This window comes from Ovis aries, chromosome 13, assembly GCF_016772045.2.
Source record: "Ovis aries strain OAR_USU_Benz2616 breed Rambouillet chromosome 13, ARS-UI_Ramb_v3.0, whole genome shotgun sequence".
Taxonomy (NCBI): Eukaryota; Metazoa; Chordata; class Mammalia; order Artiodactyla; family Bovidae; genus Ovis; species Ovis aries.
Window position 1 is genome coordinate 51,165,979 of NC_056066.1, and position 18,015 is coordinate 51,183,993.

The 18,015-nt window shown below is 55.2% G+C and overlaps 1 protein-coding gene across 2 annotated transcripts; it reads right to left on the reverse strand.

Annotated features, from left to right (window-relative positions):
- Positions 1-80: 80 nt before the first annotated feature.
- Positions 81-17,749, reverse strand: HSPA12B (heat shock protein family A (Hsp70) member 12B). 2 transcript variants are annotated; one of them, XM_060397611.1, is made up of 13 exons: positions 17,688-17,749; positions 12,829-12,888; positions 10,980-11,077; positions 9,874-9,998; positions 7,474-7,660; positions 7,050-7,154; positions 6,630-6,746; positions 4,597-4,771; positions 3,983-4,069; positions 3,456-3,560; positions 3,091-3,349; positions 2,141-2,244; positions 81-1,535 (listed from the first exon to the last, which is right to left on the reverse strand). In XM_060397611.1, exons 2-13 carry the CDS (start codon positions 12,869-12,871, stop codon positions 880-882), a joined length of 2,061 nt encoding a protein of 686 aa, XP_060253594.1. In that variant the 5' UTR covers positions 12,872-12,888; positions 17,688-17,749; the 3' UTR covers positions 81-879. The 2 variants fall into 2 exon arrangements, with proteins under 2 accessions (XP_060253594.1, XP_004014416.2); XM_004014367.5 differs by lacking the exon at positions 17,688-17,749 and adding an exon at positions 17,080-17,217.
- Positions 17,750-18,015: the final 266 nt, after the last annotated feature.

Sequence of the window (18,015 nt, forward strand, 5' to 3'; positions counted from 1 at the left end):
AGCTCCCTTTGTAGAACCTAGCCACCCTAACCCTTCCACTACTCCACTATTGGAGTCTCCCCTGTGAGGTACCAGAAGGGTATGGTTTCACCTTGAGTTTTATTGTCACCTTAGGGTTCTCAGGCAGGTGGGGCTGCTGCATGTCATGGGAGGGCAGGTACACTAAATTGATGACAGAGCTGGGACCAGTGCTCTTTCTGTCCTCCCTACCCTCTTCCCTCTCCATGGTTGGATCAATATGTGGGTCATTCCCAAGCTGCCCCTGGGGCCTTCTCAGATGGAAAGGAAAGCCCCCCTCAGCATGTTATCCCACATCCCCCTCGCCTGTACCCTTCTCATAGCCTGCTACTGCCCTTTCTACAATTAGCATTCATACTTGGCTGGTCAGTACCACACGCAGGAAGGTCCTGCTGCTTCTGTCCCTCTCCTGTCAGCTCCAGTCCTTGTCCTGCCTGGCTCCCTATACAGGCTGAGCCAGTCAGTCTGTGCACTCTGCCCTTCGGCTCCAGACCCTGCACAACCTCCTCACTCTTGCTGCCCTGCCTGTAGCTGTACCCCTACCCTCACCCCCAACTCCCACCCTGGCCCCTACTTCAGACCAAGGGTCAAGCCTTCTGATGCAGTCTGCTTTCAGGACCACGTGCTCCCTATGGGGAAGCCTTTGCAAACCTTTTAAGTCTCCTTGGACGTGCCCTTCAGCCTTTCAGTCAGAGAACTGAGGCCAATCCCAAAGCCTGAGTTTCTGGATGTGTCCCCACCCATTCCTCCTTCGACCTCACCTCCCCGGGCAGGATGGCAGGAAACAGGGTGGATTTATCTGCCCCAGCCCTGGGCAGAGTTCTGTTGGGCTGGGGGTGGGGGGGTGCTGGCACTGTGCCCTCAGTTGGAAAGAAAGTCGATGGCGGCGCGCACAGAGCGATTGGTGTTGACATCGATGGCGGTGACCTTAATCTCAGTGTCACCAAACTGCATGGCAGCGCGGATCTCGCGGCGGCCGGGGGGTGCTCCGGCGGCGTCGGGGCCTCCCTCGGCTGGCTCGAGCTCGAGGCTGAGCGCGCCACACTTGCGCACTCCTGGGTCGGTGATGAAGCGCGCGTCCTCTGCGGCGCAGCAGTACAGGTTGATGAGCACTCGCCGCTGTCCTGGGCGTGCTGGGCAGTAGCTGCGCCGCACCTCCTCGCCCAGGGCCACCGATTGTTCGGCGGCCACGAAGCGCTCAAAAACGTCGGTGCACCAGCGGCGACCGTCGCGAACCAGCAGCTTGTCAGGCGGGTGAACACCAGCCACGAAGCGGTTGAGCACGCCCACGCCGTATGTGAGCGGTGATCTACGCACCCGAACCACTCCTGGCGCCTGCCCAAAAAGCACTGCGCCTTTGAGGATAGTGAGGGCTACGTCGTGCGGAACCACCACACGCAGGCCACGGGTGCCCAGAGCTGCCTGCACCGCGTGCTGCAGCATAGCCGACTCGGCGAAGCCGCCCACCAGGAACAACAGCTTGACACCCTGCACCTCAGGGCGGTCCAGCAGTGCTTCTGCGGGGACGGGTCGGGGATTGGGTAAGGAGAACGGACGGGGGAGTGGGCCACTGAGGCTACCGCTGCGCAGCTAGTGGTGCTTCCCCTCTGCCCTCCCGTATCCCTGGGGCAACGAGAAACTAGCCATTTCACTATAAAACCTTAGCCTGGCTTGGATGAAGAAGAACACAGAGCACTTTCATGAGGGACTCTGCCATCCTCGTAGCCTCTGCTTCCTCATCACTATCTCACTTTCCCACTACACTGTGGAGGGCTTGAGTAAGGGTGTGAATTTTCACGGATTAAATGCCTACTGCGTGCAAGACATTGTGTTTACTCTCTAGATACTTAAACTCATTTAAGTCACTGTGATAACAGTTGGGGGGGGGGGGGCTAATACTACCTGGGGAGTCAGCCACTAGGGTTTCTTTAACCTGGCAAGACTACACGTCATCCTATTTCTTAATCCCCATGGCACTACATCCTCCAGGTATTCCCAATGACTCTGGGTCTCATTCCAGTGTATGGATTTGGGGAGGTTTCCAGGTACTAATCGGGGGAAATACTCTCGCATATGGGTGTGTATGCTAAGGTGAATGAATGACCCAAGCTTAGGCGCTCACCTATATGCTGGATGATCCCGCTGACGGTGGGCTGAAAGAGTTCGTTCATGGCCTCACAAGACATCCTGAGCATCCCATGTGAGGACCACTTCACGAAGTTCACACTGTAGATGGTGAAGGAGGCACAGGCCGATGGGTCAGGGTCTAGGTCCTACCTCTATTCCAGGCCAGAGTACCTGGGCGCATTCTGTATTGTGCCAACCACACTTATAGGGGCTTTAGACTCAAGTCTGTTCCAGGTCCAAACATGAGGTCCCAGGAGAGGAGCCTCCTTTTGCCTCAAACAGAGGAATACAGACCGGTTGGCTGGCAGGTGTGTGTGTGTGTGTGTGTGTATGTGTGTGGGTGTGGGTGTGGGTGTGTGTGGCTGCAGGGAATATGAGATGGATATTGGCCTTTCCGGGTTGGCTGGCAGGTGTGTGTGTGTGTGTGGGTGGGTGGGTGTGGGTGTGGGTGTGGGTGTGTGTGGCTGCAGGGAATATGAGATGGATATTGGCCTTTCCGGGTTGGCTGGCAGGTGTGTGTGGGTGTGGGTGTGGGTGTGTGTGGGTGTGTGTGTGTGGGTGTGTGTGTGGGTGTGTGTGGGTGTGTGTGGCTGCAGGGAATATGAGATGGATATTGGCCTTTCCGGAGAAGGCAATGGCAACCCACTCCAGTGTTCTTGCCTGGAGAATCCCAGGGACCGGGGAGCCTGGTGGGCTGCCATCTATGGGGTCACACAGAGTTGGACACGACTGAAGCGACTTAGCAGCAGCAGCAGCATTGGCCTTTCCCTGGGGGCTCAAGATTCTCTTGCTTCCCTTTGGGCTGCAGATTTCAGCTGGGGTACTCATGCCCCTCCCCCTGCCTCCACCTGGGCAGGCATGACTTGTGCCTGGGCCAGATCAAGTGGATCCTCTACTGCCTCCTGGAGCCCACACCTTTCCCTATAGGGGCGGTCCCCCGCTCACCTGCTCTTGCGCAGGGCCGTCTCCACATTGTGGCCTCCCTGCTTACGGTAGAAGTCAATGAAGGAGAATGGTAGGGAGATGTTGACCGCCCCTGTACGGTGTGGGCCTGCAGTGCGTTTGCGGGCCTCGAAGGCTATAGTCAGATCCACCCAGGCTGCTGGACGTTGCCTTTTGAAGGTGGTGATGAAGTCCTCACCGAAGATGCGGCCCAGCAGCTGCTCGAAAGCCAGGTCCACGCCCACCGCGCCACAGGGGCCGCCTGGTGTCCAGCAGAGAAGGAAGAGGGCAACAGTGCTCATTCCGCTGCCAGGAGGTATTGGCAGGGCAAGGGCTCTGGGCACCAAGGGCACTGTCTGGCTACTCACCAGATGCCTTGTAGAGCTCCTTGAGGGTGCCATGGGGCTGCTCCAGCTGGTGCACAGTCAGGTCCACTGTGCCTCCCCCACAGTCTGCCACCACATAGCGATCTCCTGTGGGGGCAAGCATGAGCACACACTTGTGGCAGTTTAGCTCTAGACCCTCTGGAGACTCAACCAGTCTTCAGCCCTGCCCCAGGTCCTGAGCCCTATCTGCAGGGCTATGGGAGTTACGGTTGAAAGGGGCTTCAGGTCACTGGGTAGGGGCACAAGGTGTGAGGGAAAATTATCCCAGGGCTCTGCAGCTTCACCTGCAGAGAATCCCCTGGAGGAAGGGGGTTAGTGGCATGGCTGTGAGTGGGGGTTGGAGTGCAGGTGATGGTGATGGGGACTACCAGCTTAGGTACAGCTGATGGAGTTGGAAAGGGCAGGGTTCCTAGAGGCTAGAGCTGACTTTGGGACTGTTTTCCCACCCTCAGTATCTGGTATCCCGCAGGGCCCAAGGAATATCCCTCCATCGCCCCTCCCTCCCCCACCTGCTTGCATATCAGCCCACAGCTCTCCAACACCCGACTCCACCAGGAATGTCCGGCTGTGGCGGGATCTTCGAAGCTGCTCTCGGGCTGAGTGTTGAGGGACAGCAGGACAGTCAGGTCAGGAGGCTGCAAAACCTTGCCTTAATATAGAGGGGCTCAGGCCATGGCAAAATCAGAATTAGGAAGGTCTAGAGGAACTGGGGAGGAGGGGAGATCCTGAGACCTGTCCCTATCATAGAAGGTTGACACAGCAGTCTCAGTGCCTAGTCCTGGCAGCAGGAGCCTGGGGCTGGTGGAGGTCGGGGGACAGCTGACATTCCAGGAGGGGAGGGAAAACTGATTCAGTGCTGTTTAAGGGAAAGCTGAAGACCTCCACCTTCAGCTTAGAGTATCTTTGTCAGTAACCCCAGCACCTCTTCCTAGGGTAGGCTGTCACCACCCCTAGCCCCACGCCCACCCCTGCTCCCCACCTCAGATTCAGGGTTGGATTGAGTCCTACCATCCTCAGACAGTGCTACTCCAGGGCACGGTATAGTCTTCAGTATACTGAAGGTATAGTCTTCAGTGCCTGCCTCCAAGGTCACCACTAGGCAGCACCCCTGGGGTTGGCTCACCCTGACGGAAGCTGGAGTCAATGGAGCGGCGTTCGCCCAGGCACCCTCTGCCTGGAGCTCGGCTACTCAGATCCACGAGCTGGTGCAGACGCAGCTTGCGGCAGTAGACAGAGGCAGCCTCAGGCTCCAGGGCGATGAGTAATTGCTCTGCATCCTCTCTCGACACTAGTCCAGCCTGAGGACGGTGGTTGGCAGGGTTGGGGAGCATCGTGGACCAGGCATCACACTGAAGTGGCACCTCAGTGCTGGCAACCAGGGCTTGTGGGGCTTCTATCTCCTCCCCGTTATACTGCAGCCATGCTAGGCCTCTCAAGGCCCTTCCATGCTGCACAGATTTGGAGCTGTCTCAGAGCCACCCTATGACCAGGCTTGGGGTGGGAGGGATGGCTGTGGCCAAGGATGCCATGGGGTTGCCCAGCAGGGAGGGACCTTAGACTGAGTGAAAACCTAGAGCACCCGGGATCTGCCCCAGGCTGCCCAATGTGGCCTGGGCTGCAGGAAGGTCCCCTTCACAAGTCCTGGGTTGGCAGCTGACCACTGGCTGAGGGGGTTAGTGGAGACTCCAGAATAGTGTATTAGGGGGTATAATGGCCAGACCAATCAGAAGGGATGGTGGGGGAGTCCCCTTTAGCTTACTCAACTCCCTTTCTTCACTGGTAATGGACAGTGGCCATGGGCTTCCCCACTCTCTTGAGAACTTTGTTCTCAAGCAATGTGATATAGAAGAAAAGACACTTAAAACAGTGAAATTTCAGGTACCAAGGCAAGCAAGCTAGGGGGGAAAAACACTTTCTGTTACTTCCTGCATCAGGACAGGGGATCCCCATAGGAAGTACTTTATGGTTTTGTGGGATTCCTCAGATTCTGACCAGGTGGGGGGTGGGGATGGATGGGTATCAAGACTTCCTGCCCAGGGCCAGCCCTTTCTGAACTGACAGCCCGGGAACAGTGTAGGAGGAAGCAGGGTGGGTAAACAAGCAGGGGGCTACTGAGGTGGGGGCGTTTGTTTTGGCTGGGAGAGGCCATGCTTTCATTCTGGTCTCTGAAAGGGGGATGGATGCCCACTGACCTTGGGGTTAGCTCCTTCCAGAGACAAGTGAGGGCACCTGCGGATTTGACACCTAGGAAAAGGTATGTTTCTGGGGGGTTGAAGGTTCTGGTTTCTTCCAGGGGAGGGTGCACTGGAATTCCTGAGACTGCTTTTCCAACCTTCCCATCTCCACTGGGGGTGGGGCGGGGGTGGGGGGAGGGTGCCTGAGCTGCAGTCTCCCTTTCTCCAGAACTTTGGGCCTCTCTTATGGTAGGAAGATCAGCAAACATAGGCCAAAATCACCTCCCTTCATAGTTCCATAGTCTTCTTTCCTCTGCTCAAGAACTTACACTGGTTGGAGCTGTGGTGAAAATACTGATGCTGGCTCAAGTGGACGTTCTTGGCGTCCTGCCCTGCTACTGTCAGTGTTACCTGCTATCAGCTTCCCATTGCCCCTGCTCTGGAGAACTGCCTTCAACTGAATGAGAACTACTCACTTGGCGGGGCTTACTCCAACCAGTTACCAATGACAAACTGATAACGATGGACAAAAAGCCACCCCTCTTGCCTCCCTGTGGCTAACACTAGGGTACAGTCTCCCTCCAGAGCTCTCCGTGGGATCAGGCTGAGGCTAGACTCCAGATGAGACCCATCCCCGTGCAGCTGTTTCTCCTGTCCTGCTTTCCTCACTCCCCTTTCACCTGAGAGTCCTTCTTCAATACACCACATGCACAAGAATTCCCATCTTGGACTCTGCTTCTAGGAAACCTGCATTAAGACAGTGGTTAAGCGGGCCTGGGCTGTCCCTTGTCCCTCAGCTCTCTGTTCCTACAGGCCCACCCCCTCTCTTGGTGGCAACAACCCTCGAAAATACCCAGCAGGGTGGGGCTGGCAGTCCTTACACGAGGACTCTGTGGTCCCAAGGGTGGTGTATGAATGAGGGTATGGAGCCATGCCCGGGGCCCTTCCGAGCAACACCCACACTCTGCCTGCATGTTCTCACCAGGTAGGCAGCCTCCCGCATGAACTGCTTGGCTGGTTGCTTCCAGATGGCAGGCACGGTCAACACCCAGCGCACACTGTCCTCCTCCAGCAGTGACGGGCACTGCTCCCTCAGCTCCTGGAGCATGATGGGGCAGTGAAGGGGAGGGCTGGCTTGGTCTGGGGGGCGTGTCTTTATAGGAGTTGGAGGAGCTAATCAGGCCTGAGGAACTTCCCAGCTGACTTGGGAGAATCTTAACACCCCCTTTCCCACCACCACCACCTCCCCAACCCCTGACGCAGGGCTACCAGATAGGAAGGCAGAGGACTGGAAAAGATGACCTCTGTCTTCTGACAGTGGCTACTCAGTGGATGGGCTGAGGGGAAAGGATAGGCATGGGGGTTGTCCACCCCAGTAAGCAGAGATAGGGTCACAGCACACCTGAAGGGCATGCTCCTTGAAGAAGCGCAAGGCATGAGCGAACACCTCCAGGGCAGGCATTTTCTTTCCGTTTACTGCCTCTAGCTGGGTCTTCAAAGTGAGATCCTGGGAGGGACATAGGGCAACTCTATAGGAGGCCACAGCTCTCTATTTCCTGACAACCGCTTCTATTTACCCCCATTTCCTGCACTCCCCTCTTTGCTACTGTCCCACTCTGGCTCTAATCTTAGGTCAGTTCCCCCCAGCCCTTCCCTTACCCTATCATACCCCGTGGTCAGGCCTCCATCCCTCATGTGCAAACTCCGCCTCCAGGGCCCCCTCACCTTTCAGCTTTGCCCACCCTCCATGAGGCCGCCCTCCCTGCTTTCCCTCCTAGCCCTGCCTTCCTGGCTGGAGCTGGGCCCTGAGCCAGAATGTGACTCACGGTGGTACTGTGGATCTTCATCTTGAACTTCTCGAAGTAGAGCCAGTCACGAGCCTCCTCAGGGTCCAGATCGTGGTAGTAATCGCGGGCTGTATAGCCAAAGCTGTGAAAGGCACCCTCTGGGGTCAGCAGCAGGCAGGTAGGGGTCTTCTGGTGGGCCACACCTGGGTCCCCACCTTCCCATTTCCTGTGGAGGCAGGAGGCTGTCAGTGTGGTCCGCAGTAATCTTCCCTTCATGGGGTTGGATGCTGGCTCTGGGACCAGCTGTGTGACTTGGGGCAGCTCACTTGGCTTCCCCAGGCTCCATATGTAAAACGGGAATGATAACGGTACCTACCTTTTAGGGTTCTTGTGAATATGGTGCTTGGCATCCACTTAAATCTCCATAAATGTTGCTCATGGGATCATCTCTATCCATGGAGCCATGGGTCCCATTCGACATCCTCAGCTTCTGCTCCCTCCCATGAAGTACACCCTTTGACTTCACCTCCCTGTCCTTTTAACCAGTAGCAGCAAGCCATCATCCATCTGCCTTGTCTGGCCTTCTGATGAGTCTCTCCAGGACCCTGGCAGAGGCCTTCTCCCAGCTGGCTGGTTGTCCTCCTCTAGGCCACGTTCCACATAGCTAAGCTCTACAATCATTCCTGTCTGGCCCACCTCAGCAGCTACATCCCAGCTGACTACACCTTCAACAGGCCCCCAAACCCTGAGATTCCAAACTTCCCTGTATGCAGTCATCATCTGGACCTCTACCCACAACTCACTGCCCAGGTCATTGGCCTGGCAAATCCTTCTTCCCTTTCCTCTGCCTTTTCTGATGCCCTGACTACTCTAGGCCAAGCTCACCACTGCATCCATTTGGGGGAAGGAACTAGGAATCCAGGAAGAAGGAAGAGCATGTGCAAGTTTATAGAGGTGTCAAAGAGTGGGGAGAACTAGCTATAAGCTGGCTCAAAGCAGCAATGTTAAGATCAACTAAGGAGTATCAAATGTCATATCAGAATTCTGTCTTGGTGGGTTTTAAGGGAGTGAAGAAGCATGACCACATTTGCCTTTAGAAATGTCTTTGGTTCCCATGTAGCAACAGAGTGGAGGAGAGGGAGGGTGGAGAAGGAAAACCAGGGAGGATATTGCAGCCATTCAAGTGAGAGAGGGTGGGGCTGAACTCAGGGGTATGAGTCGGGGAGAGAAGTAGATGGGTATTACAGAGATATCAGGGAGATAGAAATGATGGGGCTTGGTGGCTAGTGGGAGTAGAAAGGGCTTGGGAGGAGGCCAGAATGTCCCCCAGTCACTCCTGTGACTGTTATCTCCATAGTATCCCTTCACGTGTCCTCAGCCCTAGCAACAGGCCCAGCGTGGCCTCAGCTGTGTGTGCTGACAAGCTGAATGCCATTCAGCTCCTAGAAAGCTCTAAGGTCCTAGGGCCTTTGTGGCCTCAGATGGATGTGGAGGGAGCAGAGAAAGGGGAAGGACAGTCCACATTCATGCAGGTCAAGTCCCCTGTATCACTGGGGCAGTGACCCTTGGCTGTCTTTCCATATAGCCTCCCAGGCCCTGGTGAAGCCTGCCAATCCTCCATCCCAGTCTGAGTTGGGAGCTTTGGCATCTTCCACCTACGGCTACAGTCTCACTAAGATACATTCAAAGGATCAGGGTCTTGAGGCCTGAAGGGAGGTATCAAACAAATGTTTTGTTCAAACAAAACTCAACAAACTTCATCAGAATGGATTTTTTCAAACAGCTCTTTCATGACAACTGTGTGACTTGTCAATTCAGCTAACCTCTCTAGTCCTTCATTTCCTTGTATTTCATTTGAGATATTGAACCTAGGACTGCCTCTAGGAACCTACCACATAGAAATTCCAGCACAAGTTTCCAAGGAAGAGTATTCATTGCAACACTTTTTGCAATGGTGAAAACTTAGAAGGAAAAACTTCCTCAAAACTATCAATAGAATGAATACATTATGATACATCTGAACTGTGGAATACTATGCAACAATGTAAAGAAAATGGTGGCTCTCTCCATATTCACATGAAACATCTACAAAACAGTGCTGACAGCTTAAAGCAAGTTGTATGTTTTATTTTAAAACCACGTATTTGTGCATACATGTGTGTCCCTATGACTAGCCCAGAAAAAAATAATAGGAAATTTACAATAAAAAATGAAGCCCAACATTTTCTTGCAGAGGTCAAAGGGCTGTCCCAACTGGGGCTGAGGGCCCAGACCTGGGTCCCATCCTCCAAACTTTTGCCCCAGTAGGGAGCCCAGACTAGGGCTGGAAAGCTTCTCTGAGAAGACCCCATGTCTCGTGAGTGACACTACTTCCGGGACTAGGTCTCTCCCAGGGTGTAGGCCTCCCCGCAACCAATCTCCCAGTCCAGCCACTCTCACCTCATCATGTGGATGGCCTCAGGGTCACTGGCAAAGCTGAAGGCATAGCCACTGGATGTGGTGCCAAAGTCGATAGCCACTACCACGGAGAAGGGGGCCTGCTGAGGGCCTCGGGCCTCGGGCTTCTGTAAGTGCAAGAGCTAGTCAGGGAGCGGCCAGAGGGCTAGGCTGACTGCGTGTGGAGGTCCTCCCCACCCCTGGCTGTGGTCCAGACCAGCCCTGACCCACCCCCACCTACCTCCTGCCTGACTTCTCTCCCCTCCTAAGCTCCTGACTGAGCCCTTGAGATGCTAACTGCTCAGAAAGCCCAAGGCCTCTCAGGTAGCCCCATGAAGTTTTGAGCTCAAGTTCCTAACTCCCTGCCCTTCTGCCTGGGCTGCCTTAGCCCCACCCCCATCTTACATCATTTCCAGCCTGGGCCCAGCTGGAAGCAGTTCTGCTGCTCTGAGCAGCTTCATAGCACATGGACCTGTGTATATGAGACCCTTCTGCTCTTTGTGGCCACAGTGAGATAGCCCAACTCTGTCCAGGTTTGTGGCAGAGAAGAGAACCCCATGCATGTGCCTCAGAGTGGTCCTTACCTTCTCCCAAGCTAGGCCTGGGCTCCCTGAGAACAATGGGGTCCCCAGGTTGGATCACTAGGGTGAGGCCACCCCGGGTAGGGTGACTTAGGAAATTTGGAGGTGATGGTTATGTCTTAGATATTTCAAGCTAGCAGTTACCAAACTATTTTTTAGCCATGTGTCTCGTCTTCCCTAGATATATCTTTTAATAAGGTGGGGCTGTGGTTGACAGGAGGGGAAGCAAGTCTGGGAGGCCCAGTGCACTGAGGACCTACCAAACTACTTGCTCAGAAGTACACCTGCCCAGGCAGGCTAGTTGCAATGGTTCCCGGATGTCATCCTGGAGGGGGCTCATCTCAGTAAACCTGTCACTCCTATAGTCCAAGGTCACCTAAGGCTAACCCATCTGGGGAGAACATGAGTGTACAGGGGCAGGAGGCATGGTGGTACTCCCAGCCCAGACCTACGGGCTCTTCTAGACACCAATGCAACCCTCCCCACCACCTGGGCCCCCCACCACCCTGAGCCCTGCCCTAGGCTTACTGGAGACTGTGAGGGTGTGAGAGGGGCAATGCCACAGCTTTCCTGGGTCCTTGGGGAGGCAGGTGGGCTAGGCACTGGAGACCGCTGTGGGCTGGAGCCTGCAAAGAGAGGATAAATCACTCTGGTACAATTAGGGTAAGGGGCTGTGACTAGGTCCCAGATGTGGGGGTTCCCCATCAGTCACTGCTGGGCCAAGGTGAGCAGTACCCTGCTGGGGAAGAAGGACTAGGGAGGGAAGGTAGGAAGGACAGGACTGAGGTGGGGGTGGGGGATACCTGGGCTCAGGGCCCATTATCAGTTAGAGGTGACCTATTCCTGAAGGGTGACTCATACTTCACCTAGGGACTCACTGTCTTCCTCAGCACCTGTCAGGCATGGTGGGGACGGGGAGGGATAGGGAAGCATTGTGGGGGTGGGAAGGACTGAGCCCAAAGATAGAAGGGCAGGAGAGAGGGGCAGGTGAGCTCCTGGGTGAGGATGGAGAAACCAGAAGAGGTGGGGGAACTACAGACCTGAGTGGGAGGTGGACAGCTGCTCTTCTCCCCGTAAGTTCAGCCTCATGTTCTAATCAGGACCTGGGGGAACTGCCTCTCCTACCAACCCTCTGCCCCCAAGGGTCATGGACAGGCCCAGCCCTGCCCTGAGCAGCCCTGAGCTGAGAGGTGTCTAACCACAGGAGGAAGGCAGATTACAAGCTCCTGTCCCCCACAACACCCACAGACCTGAAGCCAGCATTTGTGTGAGGAGGCTCCCTTGAGACCCTCTCACAGGCCCAGGATGGAGCTGGACCTTTGGTGGGAGGAAGCAGTGCAGCCCGCAGAAGGCAGCTGGCTTGGAGGCTCAGGCAGTTCAGGAGGCAGGAGGGCCTGCCTGGCTGGACATCCCCCAGGTGTGGGCTGATGGCTCAACACCACCACACTGGGCTTTGCTGAGGCCCCTGTGCGGAGCACTGGGGCTGCCCTGGGATCTGTGTGTGGGGACGGGAGGCTGGCCAGGGAGATTGGTGGGGTCTGGCATTTAGACACACTGGAAAATCAAACAGACCTGTCTAGCTTTAGGCTGAGCCAGGGCTGGGGCCTCGACTCCCTCAGCCACAGCCATGGGGCCCTGACAAGTCCCAGGCCACCCCGGCCTTGGGGTACCCTTGGAACATATGTGAGGGGCGGGGCATGAAGGGGACTTTAGGAAGTGCCTGCACAGGGCTGGCATCTGTCTTGCAGTGCTGGAGGGGCAAGGACATGGTGGTCACACTTCCAGAGGCCGTTTTTCTTAGCCAACCGGTTCAGGCTTGGGCCAAGCTGCTGTGGCTTGAGCCTGGGAAGGGAGGCAGGAAGGAAGGCCCAGCCCACCAGGTCTTTGTGAGTGGACTTCCTGAGGCGTGTCTGTCCTGCCTGGCCTCCCACCCCTGCACAAAACCCAGAGCCTGCTCCCAGACCAGGCCAGACATGCATGCACAGAGTTCTGTGTAGATATACACACACCCTCACTTGAGACCCTGTGCCCACAGACCTGCCCTTAGGCAGACAGGCAGGGACACACACTCACACATACTATATACACACCCTGCACAAAACACATGCACACCCATACAGCCCTGTGCACACAGGCCTGCCCTGCATACACTTACTTGTAGACACTCGGGGGTCCCATGAACAGGCTTGCAGAGTGTGCACACACACACACTCACATACATAGTCCTGTTGCACTAACCCACCCTGTGCACACACACTCACAGAACGGCTCTCAGGAGCCTCTGCTGAGAGAGGCATGTGGACAGACTAGGGGTCAGTCTGAGTGCTGGGGTGACAGGGGCAATGGGCCTAGATGGAGGTGAGGGGGCAGGCCTTACCAATGTACAGCCCCTGTAGGTCCATCTCCGGGACAGCCAGCATCCTTGCAGGCCCTATAGCTGTGAACAAGAATGGACAAGCAGAATGGCATTTATTTGCTCCTTTGTTCCCTTACTGAATAATTATTTATTTACTTTCAGCTGGAGTCCTTTGAAGCAAGTCCCAGACGTCATGACGTATAAATTCTTTAACATGTCTCTTCAACAGATACAGATTTTTAAAAAGACATTGCCACAACACCACTATCATGTCCAATAAAATCAATAGTAATTCCTTAATCTCATCCAGTGCTCAATCCCACAGTCCTAGTTTGTCTCAAAAATGTTTTTGTTTTTTTTTTTTGGCTGCACTACCTGGCTTGCTGAATTTTAGTTCCCCGAGCAGGGAATGAACCAGGGCCTGCTGCAGTGGAAGCAGAGTCCTAACCACGGGACTGCAGGGAAGCCCCTCAGAAATGTCTTTTTTTAACAGTTGCTTTGTTGGAACCAGGATGCTCCTAAGTGTTTTCAGGTGCCCATTCTCTGCCAGATGCTGTGGGACACTGTTCCTGTCCTGGGGGCCCATAGCATGGTGGAGAAATTGTTCCTAATCAGATAATCATGTACCTGAATCTGAGATTACAAATGGTGCTATGACGGATACAAGCAGGGCAGAAAGGGTAGCATGGCAAAGCTGGAGAAAGGGGTTGGGCTTGGCTTATCGTGCAGACAGATCCTGGTGGACTCAATTTTAAACCTGGTTTTATATGAAGGATGAGCAAATCCTGCAGGGTTTGAAGTGGCAAAGTGGAGACAGGTGCATGACTAAATCTGTTTTAAAAATCCCACCTGGCTGCATGGAAGTATGGACTGCAGCAGGACAACATGAAACAGGGGCCAACAGTGCTCCAGGCAACAGATGCTGACTGCGTATCTTGAGACATAAGTGCACACATTTACGTTAGAAGTTAAAATCAACAAGCCTGACAGAAGTTGGCTGGATTGGAATTGGGAGATTAGGAAGAAGGTGTTCTTCTTAGACTGACTGACCCAAGCAAGGAGATGGATGGTCAGATGGAGAATCCTGGAGCAGTGCAAGCTGGCAGGGGGAAAGGGGCAGTGTTCCGGGTGCAGTTTTTGAAACTGCTGAGAAAACAGACCAAGGAGTCAGGTGACATATGACCTAGAGGTCAGGGAGAATTCCAAGGTGGAGATTTGTGTTTGGTGTCATTGTCACAGGAAGTTTGGTGGAGAGTAGCGTGGGGGAAGGGAAGAGAGGAGAAGCTCTGAATAAAGGTTGACAGGAGGAAGGTTGGCTGGCCAGGGAGACAGGGATGCCTGCTATGGTTTCATGAAGATCTCGATAAGAGAAGGCCGCGAAGCTAGATCCTTCAGAGATTTTTAGATGAAACTGGAAACACCAGATTTAATGTTTTAAAGGCCCAGGGCATTTTGGTGGAATGAAGGAATGGGGTAGGAGTCTGGTAGGCAAGGAGGGAGCAGAGGATGAGAGAACAGAGCTAGCACTTCCCGCTAGTGCAGCTGAGGTCAGGAGGTGATGTGCATCTTACCTGGAAGAAAATAAAGCTTGAGGAGGGGAGGACAGGATTTTGTTTTCTAAGATGAGAGGAACTTGAGCTTCTGTCCGCCAGCTCCCAAGAGCTGATTCTGTGCATCTCTTCTCAATTTTGCATTTATTGACATCACATTTGATAGTTTGAAATCAGCCGTGGTGATTACACCACACAAGCTGGCAAACTGCAAATCAGGTTTTTCTCCCTCTTGGGGAGCAGACTGAAAAACATTTACCAACAAAGACTGGATCAAGGCCACAGGAGAGATGATGGCAGCCGTACTTATAAGTCGTTTCAATTCATCAGCAAAAACATTGAACACTTCTTCCAGCCAGGTTCTACAGCTAAGTGCTGGGGAAATACTGCTCAATGAATGGATTTTCTCAACCAAGGATATTGTATTTGGAGCAGAAACAATCTAGAATAACCAAGAAAAAGACTCAGGGGTTGTCATTCTAAGTTGATTCCTTGTCCAAACCATTGTCTATAATTACCCCAGCTCTTATCTCTGAGCCTGTGATACACTGAGTGCTCTGATACTCAGGGCTGACAAGGGCCTATTAGGCACCTTAAGGACACCTGGCTGGAGTGCATCCTGTTGCCTCTCTGCGCCTCAGTGCCCTTTCCTGTAAAACAGATCATGCAGGTGCTTGTGAGGATCAAGTCCAAGGATGGAAGGTGGTTGGTAAAAAGGCAGATGTGAGCGGTGTTCTTTCCCTTCATGATATGGATTCTGAAGTTTTTCTTGTCAGAATTTTTGGTCTTATTGAAACTTTTATTCTAGTCATTCTGAGTTCTTTATAGAAGGAGGGAGGCCCTGAATCAATTTGTGTTAAAAAAGGAGGATCCTGCTGATTCTCTGAGAGATGGAGTTAGAAGCAGGTGGCAGCCACACAAGCATGCATACATGCCCCATATTTCTTTGGGACATCCTTACCATGCGTACACACCCGTTTACCAGAAACATGTAGGGAGAATGCTGATCATGGGACTCAGGACAACCTCCACTCCCAAAAGCTACATCTGGGCAGGGTCTGCAGCTGGAAATGGGGGGAGGTAGAACCCTGCCCCAGGGGTCCACTAATTTCAGACTGGTGATGCTTATGGGTTTGAGAATAATTGAATGGGCCAGTTTGGCTTACACAGAAAGTAACCATTTCCTGGCTACAAGAGCAGGCTAAACCCTGGCCCCAGCCTGACCCCTGCCCTACCCACAGACACTTAATCCCACCTCCGGTCTGTCCCTTAACCCCACCCATGGACTGACCCATAGCCCTTAGCCTCATATTGACCTCTGATCTTCAGCTTTACCCTGACCCAACAGGCCTGACTGGGGACTAGGACAGGGTGTGGCTGAGGAGGGAGTTGAAACCAGAGATTCCCAACCCACAGTGTTCCCCAGACTACAAAAGCCCAGGACTTTCTGTCCAATGGAGAGAAATCTCCAACGATCTTTTCCTCAGTTGGGCGTGATGAGGCTGGGTCCTTGTGTCCCTTCCCATCCCCCACCAGAGCACTTGGACATGTGGTGCTGCTGGTGTTGCTGGGCTCCACACATACCCATCTTCTGCCCATGAAGGCAAAGAGCCCACCCAACTTTACAGCTCACCTCCATACCCCCACAGGCCTTTTCCCTGCACCCTGCCTCTTCTATCCCCTGCTCTCTCTCATCATCCTGCCATTCAGCAAACAAAGAGAAGCCACGGGCATTTTTCCCAAACCAGAGACTGAGCCAACCTGGGCCCAAGGGACAGATCAGAAATGGCACCCAAAGGGCTGCCCCCATCTGTCTCTGGAGAGGCGCCCTCAAGGTGAGGGACCAGAGGGAGGCTGTGGGGTGAGAAAGCTGCCTTCTCCTGGGCTGGGGCAGGGAGTGACAGAAAAGGCCTCCTGCATCCCCTCCCTGTCCTCGCTTTTCTTTCCATACATCCTGCCCCACCCCCACGGGTCCCCATCAAGGGAGCAGCCAGCTCACAAACAACCTCTGTCCCACAGAGCCTAGGGCCTAAGCCCCTCCCACCCTCTCGAGAGGTCCCTCATCACCTCTCTTACCTTCTGGGGATCCAGGGCTGCCTTCACTCTCGCAGGGAGTCCATATTTTAGAGCTTCCTCCCTCCCAGTCCCTCTCTCCCATACGAGCTAGCTTTGCCTCCTGGCTCCACAGCCCCCACAGGGAGCCAGACCCCACTCCACCTGGATCCCCACGCTGGCCTCACAGAGAGAAACCAGAGGTCCCTGTTCATGAGGCCAGCCCACAGTCTGGCACTGCAGCACCCCAGCCACTCTTGAACTTCTGAGCCCACAGGCCCTAGGAACTCCCCCAGCAGGCACCCCCAAAGTACACACATATTCAACCCCAGGGTCTCCACCTTCTGGCCTAAGCACCGCGTCCCTCCACAAACTTGCTCCCCTGGAGCAGCCCCCAGCCCTACAGCAGACGCCCAGACACAGAAGTCTCTCGAGCCCCACCCTCACCAGTGTAGGGTCCCAAAGCTCGGATGGGAGCCCTCAGTCGCTGCCCCAGTTGCCTTCCTGAACCCCAGAGCCCTGCTGGAGACAGGGGCTTGCAGCTCTGTGCCAGTCCCGTTCCCGAGGGTCAGGAGTTTGTGGTGGGGTCTCAGCCGCCAGCCCGCGATGAAACCGCAAATCTTGGCGCCTTTCTCTCTAGGAGCCCAGCAGCGCCCTGCCCAGGACTCACCTCTGCCCTCCCGACAGCTCGACCTCTGTGCAGACGCCTGGAAGCTGGGCCCGCAGCCGGTGGGGTGGCCGTGCCCTGCCGCGGCGGCCACAGCCCTCGACGTGCGTCCAGCCCCGGCCCCGCTCTTCGCCCTGCAACGCCCGACCCCTCTCCCTTCCCCTCCCCCTCCCCCAGGCCGGATGGCCGCGCCGCCGCGCCGCCGGGTGGGCCAGCGCTCCAGCCCAGATGTGCGAGGCCGGGGCGGGGCCGGCAGCGCGGGCCTCCACCGAGGGGCCCCGCCCGGCTCCAGTCCACAGCCCCTCCCCGCGCCCCTCCTGCGCCTCCCACTTCCCAGCCACCCGGGGGGCCTTGAGGGAAGAAGGTTGAGGAGGCGAGGTAGAGGGTAGAAGAGAGGAATTTCAGAACCCCCCTAGGCCTCCTGCAGCCGGCTGCGGACGGGCCCTCTGCTCACCTCAAGGCCACCGTGAGCCAGCTAGAAAGCCCACCTGCCTAGAGGGAGGGCCCTGCCCCATACCCTCAGAGCCCCTTCACCCAGACACCTACCCCCGCACCACATCCCCACCGAGATCCCTAGCTTGGTCTCCAAGGATCAGAGAAAAGAAGCCGACCTGAGGATGAGCACAGGCCTTCCAGCCCAGACCGGGCCCTAGGTCTTTCCCTGCTGAAGTCTGGGGCAGGGAGGGAAGCGTTCTCACAATCTGGGTCCGCCCTCCTAGCAAAGGGAGCACTCAGAACTCATTCTGCTTCGACAAGGAGCACATGGCCCCTTTCCTGTGAGGGCTGGTGGCCTTCTTTCTAAGCTAGCCTTCTGTCCTAGCCCATGCTTTCGTGAGGGTTTGGGGACCTGGCCTCCAAACAGAAGATTGAAAGAGTGGAGATCTGGTTGCTAGGCCCTTCTAAGGCAGCTAACTTCCCATGCCCTACCCCCCACACCTC